At 47.7% G+C, this 20947-nt stretch overlaps 1 protein-coding gene across 4 annotated transcripts in view; it reads left to right on the top strand.

Annotated features, from left to right (window-relative positions):
- Nucleotides 1-20947, top strand: part of LOC149357298 (endoplasmic reticulum transmembrane helix translocase) — a 92448-nt gene that overhangs the window by 32306 nt on the left and 39195 nt on the right. For all 4 annotated transcript variants that reach the window (XM_089584496.1, XM_089584495.1, XM_089584498.1 and 1 more), the window contains exons 10-15: nucleotides 379-499; nucleotides 6034-6188; nucleotides 7808-7983; nucleotides 14520-14630; nucleotides 17516-17641; nucleotides 19568-19679. In XM_089584496.1, the coding sequence (XP_089440622.1) occupies nucleotides 379-499; nucleotides 6034-6188; nucleotides 7808-7983; nucleotides 14520-14630; nucleotides 17516-17641; nucleotides 19568-19679 (801 nt within the window). The remainder of the gene's footprint in view (nucleotides 1-378; nucleotides 500-6033; nucleotides 6189-7807; nucleotides 7984-14519; nucleotides 14631-17515; nucleotides 17642-19567; nucleotides 19680-20947) is intronic.

The raw sequence follows: 20947 nt of genomic DNA, 5'->3' as shown, positions 1-20947 counted from the left end.
AACTGCTGAACGACAACGGCGGCGTGTCGCTGCCGAGATGTCAGTAGACGAAGCTGCTTTTGCAACGTATATCCTGGCCTAGCTGAGCTAAGCCACTGCCAGTTTTTTTCGCCCACAACGCCGACGCCGGATTTTCTGCATAACGGGGCCGTTAACACTATCACATGAAAAATGTTCATAATAAGTGACGAGGCGTTGTTATTGAGAGGTATCACACTAGATGATCCTATGGGAAGGGTAACAAGTTGTTAACAGCAAGGACCGTGTCCAAGTAATTTCCTAACACGAGTGTATTTTGATGCCCCCCCCCCCCCAGGGAGCAGTGGTGAATTGCACCCCCGTAGCCTTCTGTGGGTGAGCCTGTGTGTCCCTTTGCAGGGGTGTTCTGCACGGAGCCCTTCCGGATACCGTTCGCGGGAAAGGTGGAGATCTGCTGCTTTGACAAGACTGGCACCCTCACCACAGACAGCCTGGTCGTCGAGGGCATTGCTGGGCTGAAGTGAGTTGCAGTGCTTTTGCAAGGGCTCCCTGTTTCACATCTTGTGGGGCAACCATTACAGTGCTGTGCCTTCTGCTGCTTGCCCCGTGGGTCTTGCTGCTTAATACACCCTCACCCACACAGAGCAAAAGGTGCCAGGTTGGACGTGTGTGTCCACTGAATGCTGATGGCATAGGCCGGGATTAATTGGTGGTCAGTGGGAGTGGTCTTTGACCTGCAGTGGACGTAGTAGTTGGACTGATGGTGGTGAGACAGCTTGCATAGCCTAGGTTCAGGGGGCATTTGTAAGAATTGACTCGCATGATGGTGTATGCTCTGAAGCCTCACGTGCGTCTCCCATTTTTCTTAGGCAGAGGATTGGCATTGAAGATAAGGGTGCTGATGTGGTGCACAGATAATCTGTATGACTTTTAACTGCAACGCATTCACCTTCGAATCTGTGTGCCGCCCACTGTGTGCCCCATGGCAGTTGCCTCTTTATGCTCACACAGCTCACACCACAACTCGGGCCTCTTGGGTTTGTATTGTCCACTGTTTGGCACAGCTTGCTTGGGTCACGGAATAAAAAAAGCCAAGATGTGACACCATTTGGGCAGCATGCAAAAATCTATGTGCCATGCAGAAAGGTGTTTGAAAGCAATCAGACATGGATGGTACTGTGTGTTCTTGAAAATAAAACTGCATCGCTGCAGTTGGCGTTCACTGCAGTTGGGCTGCTAGCAGCGTGGCTGAGCAGTTAAGCCTAATGAATGCACTGCCTGCACTTTCAACCGACACAAAAGCGTGTCTTGAATTGCGGGAGAAGGCAGATAAAGTGCGGCACCATGCAGCAATGTAGAACAAGTGGATAGCGGGTCTTTATCGCAAAGCAGCTGCGTGCATCCATGCTGTAGCCATCAAGAGGGGTGATTCATAGAGCTGGCTCCGGGCAGTGTGAACCGTTTCGAGCACGGGAAAGGGCACGTACAAGGTTGGACTTTGCTTTCTCATTCCACTGTGTAACTACTGCCAGCCAGCAGTCAGCACTGGTACATAGTGAGGCACAATAAGGGAACGCTTGTGGTATACAGGCAGTTAGAACAGACCTTTGGAACATGAAATGGTGAATCATGGACTTGCCTATTTTGATCAGTGTGCTCCTTTTTATTTCTTTTCTTTTTGTTTATTTATTGTGATGTGCTCACTAACAGCCATGGGCCTTTTACAGTGGTGCACACGGAGCAGTGAAAGGGGAAGGAGCAGTGAAAAGAACAAGAAAGAGAGAGCAGCAGAAGTGCAATTAAAACGGTGTTGATGATGGCATTGACAACAAATGATAGAAACAGTTAACAGTTGAAATGTGTGACGAGTCCCAATGAGGACAGCAGGTTTTTGCCTGCAAGATTTCAAATCCTGGTGAAATATATTAGGACCACATGGTGCCATGGCGTTATATGTGCACATCATTCGAACAATGGGGCTTATTTTGAGCAGTGGCACATCAAACACATGGCTTTGTCGCATGGACCGTCCTGGCACTTGAGGCTTGACCAGAGATGCCAGGGGCATGCAGTCAGTGTGTAAACACTTGAAGAGGAAGAGAAGGTCCTGAGACTGCCGTCTAGTCTCCAAATCGATTACTCCCACAGCATGCAGGGCAGCCCTGTAATTGTCTTGAAGGAACATTGAAGTCGCCAAAAAGTGCAACGGGGTAGTGCTCCGGACCAAGGCCATCGGCAAGAGGTTCGAGGGTACGCTCTAAGGCATCAGCCCCAAAAGATGGTTTTGGGTAGTATAAGCTAACAGGGAAGCTTTTTGTGCCTTTTAGGTTAACTTCAGTCTAGAGGCATTCGTTGTGAAATTCCAGGTCATTGCGGCGAAAGGGACGGAAAAAATTTTTTGATAGCAAGGAGAACACTGCCACCATATTGCTTGCCAGTCTGTTTGTAATTTCTGTCACAGCGGTAAACTTCAAAATCATTATGAAAATAGAAGAGATTTCCTTGTGAAGTCAGGACTCGGTTATAAAAACATTCATACTTTATGTGAAGGCCACGCATGTTCTGATAATTTAAGGACAGTGAGCTAGCCATCGCTAATCGTGTTTACGAAATGATTTGATGAGTTGGACAAATACCGTAATATAGGTCGGACCGGAATATAGGTCGACCCCCCAACTAACCAATTCTAAAAATGAAAAACATTTTTTTCAATGGCAGAAGTACCGAAAAACACCCTTACCTTGAAAGAAATGCGACTCAACCGGTTGCACAATGGTGACAGTATTTATTTTCATTTATGGGCTGCTGGTAAGTACATCCGGCCAATTTTTTAACACTATCGCGCAAACATCGCCTCGCGTGCTTGTCACCGTCTTATTAACGGTGCTGAGCGGCGAAACAAACGAGATACGCATATGCATCCACACGCGCTTACTCTCGCTTCTTTCGCTGCTCCGTGCCGTGATAAGGTGCTGACAAACACTCGAGGCGATGGTCGCGAGATAATGTTAAAAAATTGGCCGGGTGTACAACACAGAGAAGGGCACAAAGTGAGCAAGCTACTCCGAGTCGTCAGAGTCGGCCGAACTTGAGTCGGATGACGATTGCTTATCGCTGCCCACGTCCCACAGAGCGTCATCCTCTGTGCCGTCTAGCGCGTTGCTAATGCTGTACTTCCTAAATGACTTGCGCACCATCTCTGCGGGCAGAGATTTCCACGCTGACGACACCCAGCCACAAACAGTCGCAAGCAGTGGACGTCGCAGGCGGCCGGTGGGGGTGGTGGGGTTGTCGCCCAGCATCCATTCATTGTAGAGTTCGCGCACACTCTATCTTTGAACGGCTTGTTTAGCACAACGTCTAGTGGCTGCAGCACAGATGTCAATCCACCAGGGATGACCACAAGGTCTGTCTTGCCATCGCCCAGGGCCCGCTTTACGTTGGCTGTAAGGTGACCTCGAAACGCGTCCAGAACGAGCATGTTTGCTCGCTCAAAGAGAGCACCAGGTCGCCGCTTCCGCACGAGCCGGATCCACTCCAGCATTAATGATTCCGTCATGAAACCCTTTTCATAACTGTGCGATGTCAGTGCACGTTAAAGAACCCCAGGTGGTCGAAATTTCCGGAGCCCTCCACTACGGCGTCTCTCATGGCCTTTGTCGCTTTGGGACGTTACACCCCATAAACCAACCAACCTTTTCATTAACCCGGACGATGACGTCACGTGGGAACTCCTCTTTCGGCAATGTCTTCCGTTTAAAAATGATGAAAGGGGGCAGCTTGTACCCATCGGCTGTGCACGCGAGCATCACTGTGAATCGCGAGTGCTCGTTGCCAGTCGTTAGAAGCTCCACTTGCTTAGCTCCTTTTTCTGAAACAGTACGACTTGAGGGCATGTCGAACCAAACGGGCGTTTCGTCGGCGTTTCCGATTTGACCCATCATGTAGTCGCGTCGGTGCCGGAGTGCAATCACATATCTCTGAAACTCGACCAGCTTATCTTCGAACTCTTCGGGCAGTTTCTGGCACACAGAAGTACGGCGCCGTAGCGCAAAGCCCTTCCTCCTCGTGAATCGCCGCACCCAGGATGGCGAGCCCTTAAACTGCGCCCTCGAGAATCCAGACGCACGCGCGATCTCTATCGCTTTCACGCGGATGTGTTCAGCAGTCACAGGCAGCGATCTCGCACGCAGCTGCCGGACAAACTCCGCAACCTTGTCCTCCAGTTCCGGATACGCTGCGGTCCGCCCACGAAATGATGTTTTTTTCTGGTTGCTGCAAGTTGTAATGCGCATCTTCTGCCTCCGCCAGTATCAAACGCTCTTTTCGGATACTCTAAATTTGCGCTGTGCCGCCAGGTTGCCGTGAGCTTCCATGTACTCGATCGTCTTTTTCTTGAAGGCTACGGTGAACTGCCGTCGGCTTCCGCTTATTTTGAAAAAAAGGTGGAAAGCAGCGTTTAGGTAACCAAAATAACTTTGTCAACGGAAACACAAAATGGCTGTGCCATGAAACACAGCGCTGCTGCCGATGGCGATGAAGGCTGTTGACTTCAGTAGCCTATTGTTGCAAGACTTCCATAGTTTTTCTGCCAATGACCGGTATATAAGACGGGGGTCGACTTTTCGGCATGGTTTTTTGAAAAAAAATTCGACCTATATTCCGGTTTTTACGGTAATGTTGCTTTAACGCATCTATGAAAGCGCGGAACAGTAATCCAGTAGGCCACATACAGAGGCATAAGTATGTACTATTAAAAAACCTAGCACTGTTCATGTGTCTACTTGCGCAGCACAGGGCATCAGCCTTTTATTTCGGTCAGGCTGTTTGAAATGCATGTACGAGGGGGTACCCAAAAGAAACCGGACTTATTTTTGTTTGAACTTATTTGTTCACATTTTAAGCACAGACCTCCAATCGCCTTCAAAGTATTCCCCACTGGGAATGATACGCTTGTCGAATCTTTCATTCCATTTTTCAAAACATTGTTTAAATTCATCTTTTGTGATGCTTGACAGTGCCTCCGTCGTTTTTTTCTTCACCTCAGCAACATCAGCGAAACGCTTTCCATTCACCTATTTTTTCATTCTAGGAAACAAAGAAAGTAGCACGGGGCAAGGTCGGGAGAGTATGAGGGTTGAGGAATAGGGGTCATGCCATTTTTGGTCCATAATTGTCGTAGAGACAGGGCTGTGTGAGCAGGGGCATTGCCATGATGGACAAACCAGTCACCCGACCGCCACAAATCTGGCCGCTTCCACTGCACACTGTTGCCCAATCTTTTCAAAACATCCAAGTAGACAGCCTGGCTAACTGTCTGACCCTGCGGAATAAATTCTCAATGGACGACTCCTCTCACGTCGAAAAAACAAATCAGCATTGTTTTGAGGTTTGGTTTCACCTGACGAGCTTTCTTGAGGCGAGGTGAATTTAAAGTTTTCCATTGGCATGGTTGTTGCTTTGATTCAGGATTCGATTCAGGAACACTTGAGTTGTCCCCATAGCATCGTCCTTGTACGTCTTTCTTAATATTTCAAGAGTTTCCATTCAAATTTTTCCGAGCAAAAATCAGAATTTCACCGGCGCACGCTGTTCACGAAAGTCAGCCATTGCAAAAACGACGTTCACACAAAACAGTCGTCACTCTAAAATTCTGCCTAAACTAGCCTGACCTCCTTCAACGACGGCACTCGGCTTACTGACTCTGGAATGTTCGTTCTATGTGCTCCTAGTGGCAAAACGCGGTACCAGAGAAGCTTTGCCGACCAAAAAATTTAGTCCGGTTTCTTTTGGGTACCCCCTCGTAATTCAAACATTTTCTTGTTTAAGTTTGAGCTATCGAGAATTGGTTGTAGCTTTTCTTCTTTCATTATTACCATATATTATAGGTATGGTTTCTTTTGTCATACTGATTGTAAATGCATGCTGAGACACTCGATCCTGTAGCCGTTTGTGCTGCTCGTGCTGTTTCCACCCTGCCATCTGTCAGTGGATTCAAATCGGAGCCTTGTGCCGGAGGAAATAGGCCCCTGAGCTGATGGGGGGCTGCTGCAGGGACCGGCCCGAGATGTGTGCTGTGTCCGAGGCCCCCCTGGAGAGCGTCCAGGTGCTGGCCTCGTGCCAGTCCCTGGCTCAGCTGGACGATGGCCTGGTGGGGGACCCCCTGGAGAAGGCTGCGCTCACCGCCATCGAGTGGAACCTCACCAAGGGTGAGCTATTCCCAGGTGGCCTGGGCCACCTGCTCACGCTGTCTTCGCACTCTTTTGTTACCACGGGAAAAAGTGACTTTTTGACAGGTATCGGGGAAAACTTTTTTTCCCGCAAAATATGTGAGGTTTACAAAAGCATAAAATGCATGAAAATAATGGCAGTAGAATGGGTTTTCCGAAGATTTTTATTTCAACACAAATACTTGGCATTAATATTGCGGAAAAAATTGCTGAGTGCACAAAAAGAAGTTGATAGTTTGAAAAGTTGAAAGTTGGAGGTGAGAATTGCGTAGCATTAAAGTGGCTGCTGCAAAAATGGGGCAGAAGCGCGCATGCATGCCCCAACTTTGCCTGCTCTGCGCAACCTCTCTCTTTGCTGCTGCCTTCCTTTCACCAAAAGTTGCTCAGGCGAATGGAGAGCCTTTGGCAGGGTCTTTGGGCCATTCTGTACATGTGAATGATCACGAAAGCCTTGCAAATTCAAGAGGAGCTTGTTACCAATATTACAAGTAAATACAAGTAGAAAAAAGAAAAAAGAAAGTGCCAGACAACAGTGTACATTTTTTTTTTTTTACACGCACTTCCCGGCTGCTGCGTTTCTTTAGCGTGGTGCTGTGAAAAACGTAACAGTGAGCTTCTACTGTATGTGGCTTTCAAGCTGTGATGTGTGAAAAACAGCAGTGCTTGAAGCATTCCGAGGGGATGTGGATCTGCTTGGCTTTCAGGGCTGCTGTACAGGCATTTAAGTGACTGGCATTGGTTGTAAAAAAAACAGTTGGAGAGAGCACAAATGAGGCATCACCGCAGGCTAGAGGGAAAAGTCATTTGAAGGCAGCCTCGGCAACCATTGTTCAGGAAAGATGTGTAGACTCTGAGCCCTGCTGTAGTGTCAGTTTTCTAGAACGAGTGTTCTTTCCATGTCCCTCTGGTTGTTGCATTCAGCAATCTCTGCTCAGTGCTGATGGCTCTTGCTGCTACTGGCAATGTATTTTGCGTCTGAAGCTGTGTTCCACGGAGGGGACCTGTTGGCCCTTTAGGCAGATATCTAGTGGCCGTTTCTCCGAATGTCATCTGCTTAAGTGTCCAGCCTGCTCCTCTGAATGGTGTTTCGCGTCTGAAGCTGTGTTCCACGGAGGGGACCTGTTGGCCCTTTAGGCAGATATCTAGTGGCCGTTTCTCCGAATGTCATCTGCTTAAGTGTCCAGCCTGCTCCTCTGAATGGTGTTTCGCGTCTGAAGCTGTGTTCCACGGAGGGGACCTGTTGGCCCTTTAGGCAGATATCTAGTGGCCGTTTCTCCGAATGTCATCTGCTTAAGTGTCCAGCCTGCTCCTCTGAATGGTGTTTCGCGTCTGAAGCTGTGTTCCACGGAGGGGACCTGTTGGCCCTTTAGGCAGATATCTAGTGGCCGTTTCTCCGAATGTCATCTGCTTAAGTGTCCAGCCTGCTCCTCTGAATGGTGTTTCGCGTCTGAAGCTGTGTTCCATGGAGGGGATCTGTTGGCCCTTTAGGCAGATGTGCAGTGGCCATTTCTCCGGAAGTCATCTACTTAAGTGTCCAGCCTGCTCCTCTGAATGCAGAGTGGTGGTTCAGTACCTGAACAGGGGTCGGCCATTTTCAGGAGACTGTGTGGTCCCCAAGAAAGGCCGGGCCCCCGGCCTCAAGATCTTCAGCCGCTTCCACTTCAGCAGTGCCCTCAAGCGCATGTCCGTGGTGGCCGGCTTTGTGTCTCCAGGGGCCATGGAGACCACCCACATTGCAGCCGTCAAGGGTGCCCCCGAGACCCTCAAGCACATGGTGGGTCCCCACTAGGGTTGATGGCCCTGCATAGGGCCCACTCTAGGGAAGTGTGCTAAAGGTGTCTGACCAGTAACTCTGGGAGGGCACAAAGCCTCAGTGGCACATCAGCTTTACTAACCTCACGCCACTGACTGGGCTCAAATGGCAGACATTTATTTATCCAGTTTTTTTTTTACACAGTGCTGCGGATGAAAGCAGGAGAGGGAACACTCACTATAACATGGAGACCACAACAAATAAACAAGATCAAGTTTTATGCAGGGTTACTGAGGAAGTATCTAGGTGCACAACATGGGGACATGCAGTAATGCTTCACAAAGAGGAAAGAGCTTTCATTTTCTAGGCAAGAGCATTAAGCACTCATGGCGTTGCAGAAAGGAGGGGTGGGTCTTGAGACAAGGAGTTTGAGGGGGATATTGACGAGTTTGAAAGAATGAATATATTTTTAGAAATTTGTGGATGCAAAAATTGGTTTGATACCACAACTGTGCTTGCGCCGAGAAGCTCCGGATAGGTGTTTTTCAAAGTAATCTTGCAGATGGATGCCTAGTTGATGAATGTACAACAGGGTACAAAAAAATGTTGCTGGGTGACCTTTCTTCTCTTGGCCAGTGGTTGAAGTCCTGCTTGCTCTGAAATGGTACAGGTGCGGACAAAAGTAAACGGAGTAAGCAACTGTCCGGGAAAATTTTTCACGCGTCACCTAATTCAAATTTCCAGCAGTGGTGTGCGCATGCTGGTAGTGGAGGTTGGTGGGCTTTTTTGTAGACAAACAACGCTTCTTCATTACCAATGGAGAAAGCGTGATTGCACTTCAAACGCAATAGCGTGCTCTGTTTACTTATGGCCGCGCCTGTACATAGCAAGTTTCTTCACTTATACTGGCTATGTACAATCGAGCCCCGATATACCGTGTATACTCATGTAATGGCCGTACCCCCCAACTTGGCAGCTGGTAATTTTGAAAAAAGAAAAAGTCAGCCAAAAGAATTGCTTCATGTGTGCATACTTTTGCCCTCGTAGTACATTCTGCTGGGAGCTAATAGACGATGATGCCTGCGGCATTCGGTACTACCACGGACGCGTCTTCCTGCGCGCCAGACTCGGCCTAGAACCATGAATACTATGTGCTTCAGCGCTTCCAACTCGTCTTGTGCACATGGTGTTCATACAAGAAAAGACGAAACGTTATTCTGCGCAAGAGCCGGAATGGGATGCTGCAGCACTAGTGGCGCGTTTCCTTGTGGAGATGCACCACATTAGCGCGCCGTTTGCCTGATGTCACTAGCCCTAGCTTCTTTGCATCGAAGCCACAGCAAAGGTGCTTGGAATCATGTCCTAGCTTACCGTCAAAGGTCTGAACTTGGTACCTGTTTCCTGTGTTCCCCCTTTTGGAATTTCCTGGCTTCAGTCTTCCAGAGTCCAGTGTGACAACTTGCACTGTTCATGGTAGAGCTGCATTAAAGGGCCGCTGAGGACAATTCCCTTCCTAGTTTTGTTCCGAGTAAAAATCGATTCTGTGGCTCTGTCTGGGTATGTTGTGGTTGTCTGGCAGCAGAAAGCTCATTCGTGGCTGAGAAAGTTGAGTTTAAAAATTTCTCCGCCACTGAATTCGAATCGTAACGTCTACAACAAAAAGGACTTCGTTACCACTGTATTTTAAGTGAATGGTGATGTAGCTTAACCTCCAAGATCCACGACCAAAATTGGTTGCAATGTGTGCAGTTAAGTCGCGAAATCTAGCTGTGTTGGAGCCGCCGCGGTGGCTCAGCGGTTACGGTGCTCGGCTGCTGTCCCGAAAGACGCGGGTTCGATCCCGGCCGCGGCGGCTAGAATTTCTTTGGAGGAGAAATTCTAGAGGCCCGTGTACTGTGCGATATCAGTGCACGTTAAAGAACCCCAGGTGGTCGAAATTTCCGGAGCCCTCCACTACGGCGTCTCTCATAGCCTTAGTCGCTTTGGGACGTTAAACCCCATAAACCAAACCAAACCTAGCTGTGTTGGCAACACCGTTATTTTGTTCCTTGGTCTTTTCTAGCTTATATAAGCATTGTTTTCAGGTAGAGTGGTCTCTCTGCGTAATATGTTGATACAGGCCTGCTTAAATTTGTCCCTAGTGTCCCCTTAAAGAGGTGAAAGACGAAACAAGAGGCAGTGGGACAAGTGCAGGCTTTACATTGGGCTGCTTGGTGCTTTAGCGTTACTCTCAGGAGGGAGTCAGTGGTCTGTCTGTGAGTGTTTGTGTTGTGAGCAGTGCACCTCTGTGACCCTCCTGCAATCTGCCAGCATTGCTTTTGTTGGGGCTCATCTGTGGGCGCGCTTGCATACCTGCCAGGTCTTCCGAATTATCCGGGAGACTCCCGAATCTTGATGCTTTTGTACGATTGTACGACCAAAACAGAAATCTCCCGGAAGCGCTCCCACGTTTGGCCAAATCCTTTTTCTAGTCTGGCCACATAGCTCCAAGGCTGTCTACCGCTTGACACCAATTGACATCGTGATCAGTGAAGGGTCTAAAAAGCGTAGTCGGCCAAGCGCAGTAGTGAAAACTGCCAGAACTACTTCCGCTTTGCTGTTTGAGACTGTAGCGCCGCCACCGCCTGGTGCGGTTCAGGCGTGGCGCTACGGTCGGGTTTTGTCTGAAGTTTCAGTGGCCAAGGTTCTGCCTATAATGTTTCTACACTAACACCGGTTTTTGCTTAGGCAACTTCCGTGCTTGCTTCTGTTCTTTGTTACCTTCGGCAGTTGAGTTGCATGGTCGAGTGCAGTTTTCTGGAGGCGTGCGTTGTGTGTTGTTTGGCCGCGTTAACGTAGTCTTCGGCCATGGCGCTAAGCAGAGAGCGCAAAAAATATCTCCAGGTCTTTTTAAGGCAGTATACTGCTGAGTTTGGATGTATTGTGCTGTCTCGGAAAGGCGAGCATCATGCGTTCTGCACAGTCTGCAATTGTGACATAAGCATCTCGCACGGCGGCAGAACGGACTTGTCTATGCACATTTCATCGAAGAAGCACTCAAGCAACCTTCAGTGCCAAGACAAGCAGCAGCGTCTCCAAGATTTCTTCAGTGCACAAGACGACAGCGATGTCATCCGTGCGGAGTGTTTGTTTACCGATTTCTTGTTGGAACATAACATCCCGCTGAGTGCCTCTGAGTACGTGGGACCTCTGTTGCGCAAAATGTTCCTGAAGTCTGACGTTGCGAAGCGCTACGCATGTTCTAGAACCAAGACGACAGCAATTGTCGGTGAAATGGCGCGCCACGCGCAAGAGAGCACGGTGAGTGCCCTGAAAAAGAGTGTGTTTTCAGTGGCCGTGGACGGCAGTAACGATAGTCAAGCGCAGCTGTACCCGATCGTCGTTACGTATTTTGTTGAAGAATTGGGCGTGATTGAGAGTAAGCTTCTTGCGCTGAGCACCGTAGAGGGCCAGTCAACTGGGCGCAATATAGCCAGGTTGCTGATAGATACTCTGAATTCCTTGGACATACCATTGTCTAACTGCATAGCTTTTGGCTCTGACAACGCCAACGTCATGCTGGGAAAGAAAAATGGCGTAGCGGCAGCGCTAACTGAAGCCCATGAGAACGTTATTATAATTGGCTGTTCATGCCATTTAATCAACATTGCAGCAGAAAAAGCGGCGTCTTGTCTCCCAGCGAAGGTGGACGAAGTCCTCGTAGATATTTTTTTTTATTTGGAAAAAAGTGCAAAAAGAAAAGCTGCCCTTAAGCATTTCCAAGAAATGCATAACGTTGAGTACCGAAAAATTCTAAAGCACGCGCCAACCTGATGGCTGTCGCTTGGTGCCTGGAAAGGTTATTGAATCAATGGGGACCTCTGTTGAGTTTTTTCTTTCATGAAGTGAAAAAAGAGGGCACAAGTGCGCAATTTCTGTCGTACTACCAAATTCCAAAGACTCCAGTGGTGCCAGTGCAAAGTGCAGAACTGGAACACATGCTGTGCAAATTGCAGAGAAAGAAGGCAGCAGGTGCTGCACCAAGTGGCAGTGAAAAAGGCCACTGATGTGGTGGACCAGAGTGGGCCACCATGCATAACACGTGAAGAGAGGCTGTTTCAGTTTTTGAGCTCCGACCTCAATAAAGCGTGCTGTCTTTTTTTGAATGACACCATTACTGCCTTTGAGGCATTGAACTGTCGGCTGCAGTCTCAGGCTCCTCAAATACACGTATTGCAATCTTTACTTTTTGGGCTTCTTGAAGACCTCCTTTCAAGGTTTGTGCAGCCACGCCTTCTAAAGGAACACAAGGACCTACTTACTGTTGATTACCATGACAAAGATGGACAGAAGGATGATGAAGGCATTGTGGTGGGACTGGAAGCCAAACGCATTGTTGAGAAACTCAAGCCAAGTGAGCAAGAGCAATTTTACGAAGCTGTTCGGAAGTACATGATCACTGCCTGCGATTATATTCGCCTCAAATTTCCTTTGGCTGAGAATGCAGTAATTAATTCTAGAGTCGCAGATCTGAAATCCATCGACACTATGTCCTTTCAGAATGTGCTTTTCTTTGTGGAGCGGTTTCCGGCCTTACTACCACTTAAGCAGCAAGAGTCGAAAGACCAAGCTTTGAATTCTCTGGAAATGCATTTTGTCAAACTTCAGGCGTTTGACATTCCCCAAGATGTGCTGCAAGAGGAACGTGCTGACAAGCAGTGGAGCGCCATCTCCCAGCTGAAAGGTGCAGATGGGCAAAAGAAATTTAGCCGTATCTCTGCAGTCATGCTTGGAATTCTCTGTGTACTACACAGCAATGCTGAATGTGAGAGGCAGTTTAGTGTTGTAAAAAAAAAAAATCGCACCCAGTTCAGATCATCGATGTCCGACACAACCCTTGGTCACATTCTTTTGGCTAAGTGTCGCAGGGGCGAACACTGTTACTCTCGGCAGTACTCAAAGGAATTTCTGAAAAGGGCAGCGTCTGCCACATCGAAGGTTCCCCAACAGTGAGCAGTGATGTGGTGCGTAAGTGGTTTTTCAAACAAAAACCACCCTATTCCCGCTCTTTTGAACCAAATAAAAACAACTCATTCAGTATAAATGCCTAGTAATTCCTTTCACCCCCCCCGGTCTAAAGAAATCTCCCTAATGCCTTTTCTGTGAACCTGGCAGGTATGCGCTTGGACTTGGTGTAATGTGTCCTGCTGCTTAGGCTGAAACTCAAGAAAAGCATAGCACATGTGCCATGAGTGTGCTTTTAAATCAATGCTTTATTGCTCCCAAATGCTCCAGATTGAAAATGTTGCTCCAAACTGCTCCTAAACTGACTTTCCTCTGCTCCAAAGGGCTCCAAATTGGAAGTTTCAGTGCTCCAAAATTGCTTATAATTGGATTTTATCAGTAGCATCACAGTATGAAGAGAACTAGTGATTGTACCGGCTTCGTTAAATTGAGGTTTAACTGTACGAGCATTTCACCCAGTGCATTATGTGGACACCATGGCTCCTCTTGGGTGAATGAACTGCAGAGGTGGTAGCTAGTAGAGCTTCTGGGAAGCACCTTATTTACTCGCATAATAAATCCACCCTCCACTTGTGTCAGTGAGAATTTTCTTTTGATGCAATAGCATTTCGGTTATTGTGTTACAAAAACTACCCGATTTTTCCGTAACGAAATTCCTTGATTGGTCTAGAGGGTCGTGATGTCATCAGCGCCACCAAATTTGAAAATTTGAGGACAAGAACATTCCAGTACCTTCCATTGGATTATCATATGGGATTATACTAATGGACCCACCCTTCCACCTTAATCGACTGCTAGTCATCCTTAATCCATTTTCTGGGGTGGGCTTACTTCCAGAATTTGGGGGGGGGGGGGGGGTCCTTTTTTTGGGACATTTGGGGCTAGGCCAACTTCCAAATGGTATGGCACTTTTGTTCTTTAATGTCGTTAAGAAAGCCCAAAAAGTTTTTTTTTTTAAGTGCTTGGAAAGCCGGTGAACACTTGAGCATCGGAGAGGAGCATAGCAGTTTAAACCAGAGCGTTATGAAACATCCTCTGCATCGAAATGATGTCGACGAGGAACCAGGACCTTCAAACCCCCAGCAATTTCGTCAGCTCGAGATCGGGAGTGAAAATGCCCAACCCCTCTCACACCACAGGTAACGCTTAAAACATCCGCGTTATACACCCATAACCATCCTTCGAGTTTTTTTTAACCTCGCGTAAAAAACGTGCACTTGAACTTGGGGGCAGATGTTCAGCATGTTCGCTCATCTCGCCGCGACTGGCCAGTGTCGTCAACTTTCACAAAGTCGTTGGATCGTGCTGTGATACAGAAACACCTTTTGAAGCGAATGAGGATAAACATCAGTGTCATGGAGTGCGCCTGACTACGTGCTTTTTTTTGGTGATGGGCGGACGGACAGGTGTATAATATGAATCTCAAAAAAATCTGTTAAAAGCTTTTTCCCTGAAGTAATGAACCCTCCCCCCAAATTGTTGTCTCTTCCTGAAAGAAAGTGGTTAGTTTAGGGAGTGAACGTGGTAAATGCTTGTCCTAATTGCGCGTGCAGTTTGCCCACGTTCCTGAGGATTATGACGAGGTGTACCTGCGCATGTCACGCCGTGGTGCTCGGGTGCTCGCCATGGGGCGATGTGTGCTTGGACAGCTGAGTCATCAGCAGGTAGGGCTCTTCTTCTCTTCACTGTCATTGTGCCGGCTGAAATTTGGTCCCATCTGGATCTTGGAAGCAGCTGTTGTAACAGCCGGCCAGATCGGTTTTGTTTCAGCTTTCTGGTACGGTCGGATACAAGTCAAGCAACAAGTGGCTTTTCCCTGTCAAAGGACTCCCTTTTAGCCCATGGCGTCGGCCGGTACTCATGAACGTGCTAGCATAAGTAGCATGACAATGCAGTTCAAAAGGGTTGAAAATTGGGCGAGTTGGTACGAATTCATACTGGTGTGGCACCACAGGGACAGGGACAGAGACAGAGTGACAACACAAGTGCTCACTAATAACTGACAAAGTTTATTAAAAGCACAAAAAATATATAGACGAAACCTATGGTTACATGCACAGTCATAACATGGTTACAAGGGTTACAAGCAAGAACACGCGTTAAATCGCAACGAATCTATCTGTTATCATGGTTTAGTGTTCTTTGAAGATAATCAACCTCGGCGTCAAGCAGTAGCAAGGATGGCAAACTCACGCATACATCTGCCGACGTTTTTATGCGGAAGGCCTCCATAATCTCCCGGGAAGTCTTATCTTTATGCTTTCAGAGAATGCGCGTTTCCTTGAACAATGGGGCACACTTGTGGCTTTTTACATGCTTAGCCAGGTGCGTCCCCGAACTCCCGTCAAGGGACCTGGCATGCTCCTGGAGGCGTACATTCAGACAGCGTCCAGTCTGCCCCGTGTAGTGTCGACCGCAAGTTAGGGGAATGGAATAGACCACACCGCAAGCACAGTCCACAAAAGGGTTGGAGTGCTTCACCCCACAAGCGTTCCTTCTCTCCCGCGGTGCGTCACACCTCTCAATGGCGGCACATATCCGCCCTACCTTATTCTTGGCTGAAAACACCAAGTCCACCTCATAACGGCGAGCCACCTTTTTAAGGCTATGAGACGCACCATGTATGTAAGGGATGCGGTGTGGTCTATTCCATTCCCCTAACTTGCGGTCGACACTACACGGGGCAGACTGGACGCTGTCTGAATGTACGCCTCCAGGAGCATGCCAGGTCCCTTGACGGGAGTTCGGGGACGCACCTGGCTAAGCATGTAAAAAGCCACAAGTGTGCCCCATTGTTCAAGGAAGCGCGTTCTCTGGAAGCATAAAGATAAGACTTCCCGGGAGATTATGGAGGCCTTCCGCATAAAAAAGTCGGCAGATGTATGCGTGAGTTTGCCATCCTTGCTACTGCTTGACGCCGAGGTTGATTATCTTCAAAGAACACTAAACCATGATAACAGATAGATTCGTTGCGATTTAACGCGTGTTCTTGCTTGTAACCCTTGTAACCATGTTATGACTGTGCATGTAACCATAGGTTTCGTCTATATATTTTTGTGCTTTTAATAAACTTTGTCAGTTGTTAGTGAGCACTTGTGTTGTCACTCTGTCTCTGTCCCTGTCCCTGTGGTGCCACACCAGTATGACAATGCAGGGAGTGGAGTGACAATGTAGGGAGGGGGCTGTGCCCATCAATTCAGGGAGAAGACCATCCCCTTTCATCTTCCACTCCCTAGTCATGCTAGCAGATTCATGAGAATCAGCCGACAGTGTTGGCTAGAAGAAGGCCATTTGAGGGGGGAAGAGTCACTTTTTTCTTGGTTTGTATCCAACTTATAGCTCATTTTGCTCTTCTTTGAGCAACTTCTGTTGCAGTGCTTAGCACCACGGACAGTGCTGTGTTGAGCTGCTTTTGGCAGTGTAGCTTGGTGGGGTGTGCAGCAACAAGAGAGTCAAAGCCTGTCTATCATTTTTGCCAAGTCGGTATTCTCTGCAGTGCCTTGTGAACTTAAAGGGATACTCAAGCAAAATCTGAAAATTGAACAAAAACGCTGAAAATAGATTCTCGGAATGTGATTACACCGAAATCTAGTCGTCACTGCGCATATTTTTCAGCGGATGGTTTTATTTTCGATGTTTCATGAGCGCGCGTCAAGCCCTCCCGGCCAGCCAAGGTGAAGAGCGTGACGTCATGGCACCCTCCCTTGGCGACAAATATGGCGGCGCCCTTCGATGCATGAAACCTCGCTTCGGACTGGTTGCGTCGTTGTTACTGGCTTCATCAGCGCGTTCACTGGCCATAGATGGGCCACTGGTCTTTCGCTTCGTCTCCTGTCGCCCATAAAAAAAGTTACGAGTAATAAATTTGCTTTATTTTTTATTTAGAATGACGATTTTGCCCCCTTTAGGCTAAGAGGAGTGTCGGTTTGTTGACAACAATGCTTCCCCTCTTAACCACCAGATGGCGCCACTAGTCTGAACATCGCCACTAGTCTGAACATCGTCGTGCTTCTGTTTTAAAAGTGAGAATGTTAGAAATGGCGTAAGGTCCGGAAAAAGTAGCTGCATTTAGCGGACGTAAGCGTGCATACGGTTATGGTATGTAGACAGCATCGATTAACATTTTGACATATCTGTGTACGCCGTGAGCAGACGACAGACATCGAAAAGCCGCGAGTAGCGATGGCAATCGTGCTTCTGCGGGAACGGTGGGCGCGCGGGTGTAATGACGTCTAGTCGCAGCTTCTACAGGCTGCCGCCAGGTGCAACGATACGGCAGTAAATCGCGAAAAAAAGCGTGTTATCCGCCTTTTGCGCTAAAATGCTTGTCATATTTATCAATTTTAGCAGTCAAGCTCTTGTTTACATGCAAAAGAGCAGCTCCAAAAGTTTGGTTCAGTATCCCTTTAATGGACTGTGCACCCTCTAAATGGTGAGCAGTGCCATCTCTCAGCTGCAGCGTCGAGCTCTTTTTCGTGCCACCAGTCGGTAGGCTGACGCTGTGCTCTTTCGGTGAGCTTGCATGGCAGTGTATCTGGGACTCCTCCAGGTGCGAGACCTCACACGAGACAAAGTGGAGCGGAACCTGGACTTTGTTGGCTTCCTGGTGATCTCGTGCCCTCTCAAGAGTGACTCACTTGCAGTCATCAAGGAGATTCAGGCCTCCAGCCACCATGTGAGCTTCACCAGAGCTTGTTTCTGGATCTGGTAGACTGTACCACATCTCTTTGCAGCACTTGTCTTTCATGCCCCGATTCTTGATGACGTCAAAGGAACGACCACATCTCTTTGCAGCACTTGTCTTTCATGCCCCGATTCTTGATGACGTCAAAGGAACGCAAGGATGAGAAGATGCGCATACAAATGCTAACTGTCAGCTGGAACATTATTCAGCTCATGGTCAGCTGAAGAAAAACCTTTCCCAGTGCTCTAAATTTCAAGGTGGCTTTCCTTTACTTTTTACCACACCTGTGGAGGATATTGGTTGTACTTATAATTATTCCGACATTAAAATCTTCACTGTAACTGCTGAGTAACTTGATCAATTTTAAAGGGGCAGCTGCTATAGTGTTAACCCTTTCCCTACTGTGGGAAAAATGGCCATATTTTTCGTTTTTCATTAAGCTTTCTTGGTCCAAGAACTAAGAGGTTTAAAATTTAATGCAGTACGTCAGAATGAGGTCAGTTAGACACACTTCTTAGCAATATGAGCTTCAGTAAAATGTTTCTTGTCTTATTATTGAATGTTATTTGTGAGGCCACGATTTTTAAATAAAATTGAAACTATATTTGCAAAAGATATGCTTGTATCCAGAAAGAAGAAAATTGTAAAGAAGCTCTAGAATACCATGTATACTTGTGTTAGGGCCGCCCCCATGCAGGGGCTGTACCCCTAACTTGGCAGCCGGTAATCTAAAAAAAAAGCGAACTGAAGTAATTATTTCATGTGTGCGTAATTTTTCCCGTGTGGTACATTCTGCTGGGAGCTGTTATATGGTAACTGCCTGCGACACTTGGTACGACCATGTACATGTCATCCTGCACGCTGGACTAGTTTTGCCTTGAACTGCGAGCACATGGTTCCTTAGGACTGTTAACTCGTCTTATGCGCTTGGTGTTCGTGCCAGAAAGGGCAAAACGTTAAGATGTGCAAAAGCTAGTAGGGGGTGCACTCATGCTAGCGGCACATTTCCTTGCGGCGACACGCCGCCTGCCTAGCTTGTGCACCGATGGAATGCTTGCCGAAATAGCGTGGCGTTTGCCCGGTGTTGCTAGGCCTAGCGTGCTTAGCATCAAGTCGGAGTGGCCGGAGCAACCGGCCGCCCCGGCTGCAAGGCTTAAAATGGCCAGGACAGTTTTTTCCGGCATGGGGGTACTAACGCTCTTGCATTAAAAAGTTTAGCTCTTACCAGAGTATGTACGGCATACAAAATGTCTGCTTATCCATTAGCAAATACCTTTGAAAAAATCAAAGTTCTAGTTTGTAGAGTCTTCCGACTAGAAAGCAAATACTTTAGGCAAGTAAAATCGAATGAGACAAGTAACACCTGTAACATCAATGCCCTCTTCTGGATTGGTTGTTGAGCTGAGCAAAGCAGGCCCAAATAAGAAACTAACCTAGTCACTGCCACCAGTGTTTTGGGCTGGCTTCTCAGGTCTTTTCTGCCCTCAGAGCTAAAGTCGGTTGATGAGGTGAAGTGCTAGAGGCCTGCATGTTGTGCAATGTCAGTGCATGTTAAAGAACCCCAAGCTGTCGAAATTGTCCAGAGCCCTCCCCTGCACTGCGTCTCTCATAGCCCGAGTCGTTTTGGGATGTCAAACCTCATAAACCAACCAAACCAACCATTCTCATCTTCTACACTCTCCTGTTTTCACAAGCGGTGCAGAAATCGCCACCACGCAGGAAAAAGACAACTGAACAGGAAATTAAACTGCAGATTTCTAGCTTCGGGGCAGATAGTGCATCATGTTCAAGAACGGTGCGGGAGCGTTTGAAATTGGCATGTAGTTTGAGTGTGCTTTGGTCAGTCACCCTCTCAGCCAGGCCTAGGAGGAGCTGGGCTGCCTTTGGTGGTGCTGACTTTGCCCTGCTCTACTGCAGGTGTGCATGATCACTGGTGATGCCCCACTCACCGCTTGCCATGTGGCCAGTGAGCTCAACTTCATCTCCAACCAGCGGGAGACTCTTATCCTCACCGAGTCCGGGGACGACAGTAAGTGTTTATCCTCACACTTGCATCTCTAAAGCTTTGTTGAATATTTGCAAACACGAAGTGAGTGCGTGGCAGCCTGCAGTGTTTATACGAATCTAATGCGAGTTCTTTTTCTTCACTTCTTCAGTTTTGGAATGTGTCTCGCATTATATTCGGAACCAAGGTGTGACTATAGCACAATTTTTTTTTGCCTGCTGCTGAAGGTAGCTGCAGCAATTTTCGCCACAAGACTTGCAAGCATTTCTGCAGTATTTTCCATAAAATAATATTGATGCATTCTTTGCTTCCGTGTTTTTGTATGCCGTCATCTTTTTTCATGTGTCCTTGGCTGTAGTTAGCTTGAACTGCGGAAAATTGCATTTTAATCGTAATACAGTTAAAACTCGATCTAACGAAACCCAATTTTACGAAGTTCCCGATCTAACAAACAAATTTTAATTCCCCGGCAAGTACCCATAGGGTTCAGCATTCTGAACAACCCATAATAACAAAACAAATGATCACTAAACCTGATTAACGAAGGTTTTCTCTAAATACAGTAAAACCTTGTTGATACATTTTTTTAAAAACACGAAAAAAAAATTATTATCCAAGAAAACATATGATCCGTACTCACCTTGTTTTTTAAAAAATTGGCTCGAAAATGATATGCAAAAATATTTATTTGCATTGTCACTGCCTGAAGTAGTCGGGCAGTGTTCACTGGTGAAAGATGCGACCAGTGGTTAGGTACAGCTGCTTCTCTAAATCGCGCAGGCTCTGATCTGCAGCTCTGTTTTCTTTAGAGCAGAAAAAACTTCGCAGCGTATCTAGTCCGGCAGCGGCCTGAGCAAACGTAGCCGGGATGTCCTCTTTGTCGTAGTTACCGTCGAGCTCTTGCTGGGCAAAATCCTTTGCTGGGCAGGCCACAGGGCCGAAGCGGTGGCCTTGTGGTCGAGCGTCCGCCTCGCATGCGGGAGGTGCAGGGTTCGATCCCCAGTGCCACCGGGTGCCCAACGGTAATACAGTGGGTACAAGCTCTCCCCTGGCCTGGTGCTCGGCTCTTCTAGGGTGAGATGCTTGGGAAAAGGGCCGTAGACCAAACTGTTGCATTGACGGGCCAGTGATTCGTTCTGCCGTCAAACAGCAACCCTAAATCCACCTCGTCCAGTAGGAGCCCACGTGTGGCCCTTTTTTTTATGACTGCTGCTTATGCTGCTCTGTGCCACTGGATCAAGGTTCAGTGAGAGTTGTGCGTTCTGTCGAAAGAACTGCAGGCGACGGTGTGT

The sequence above is a fragment of the Amblyomma mixtum genome, chromosome 3 (assembly GCF_055824585.1).
Source record: "Amblyomma mixtum isolate Tamu chromosome 3, ASM5582458v1, whole genome shotgun sequence".
Classification (NCBI taxonomy): Eukaryota; Metazoa; Arthropoda; class Arachnida; order Ixodida; family Ixodidae; genus Amblyomma; species Amblyomma mixtum.
This window is presented reverse-complemented; position numbering and strand designations above follow the sequence as displayed.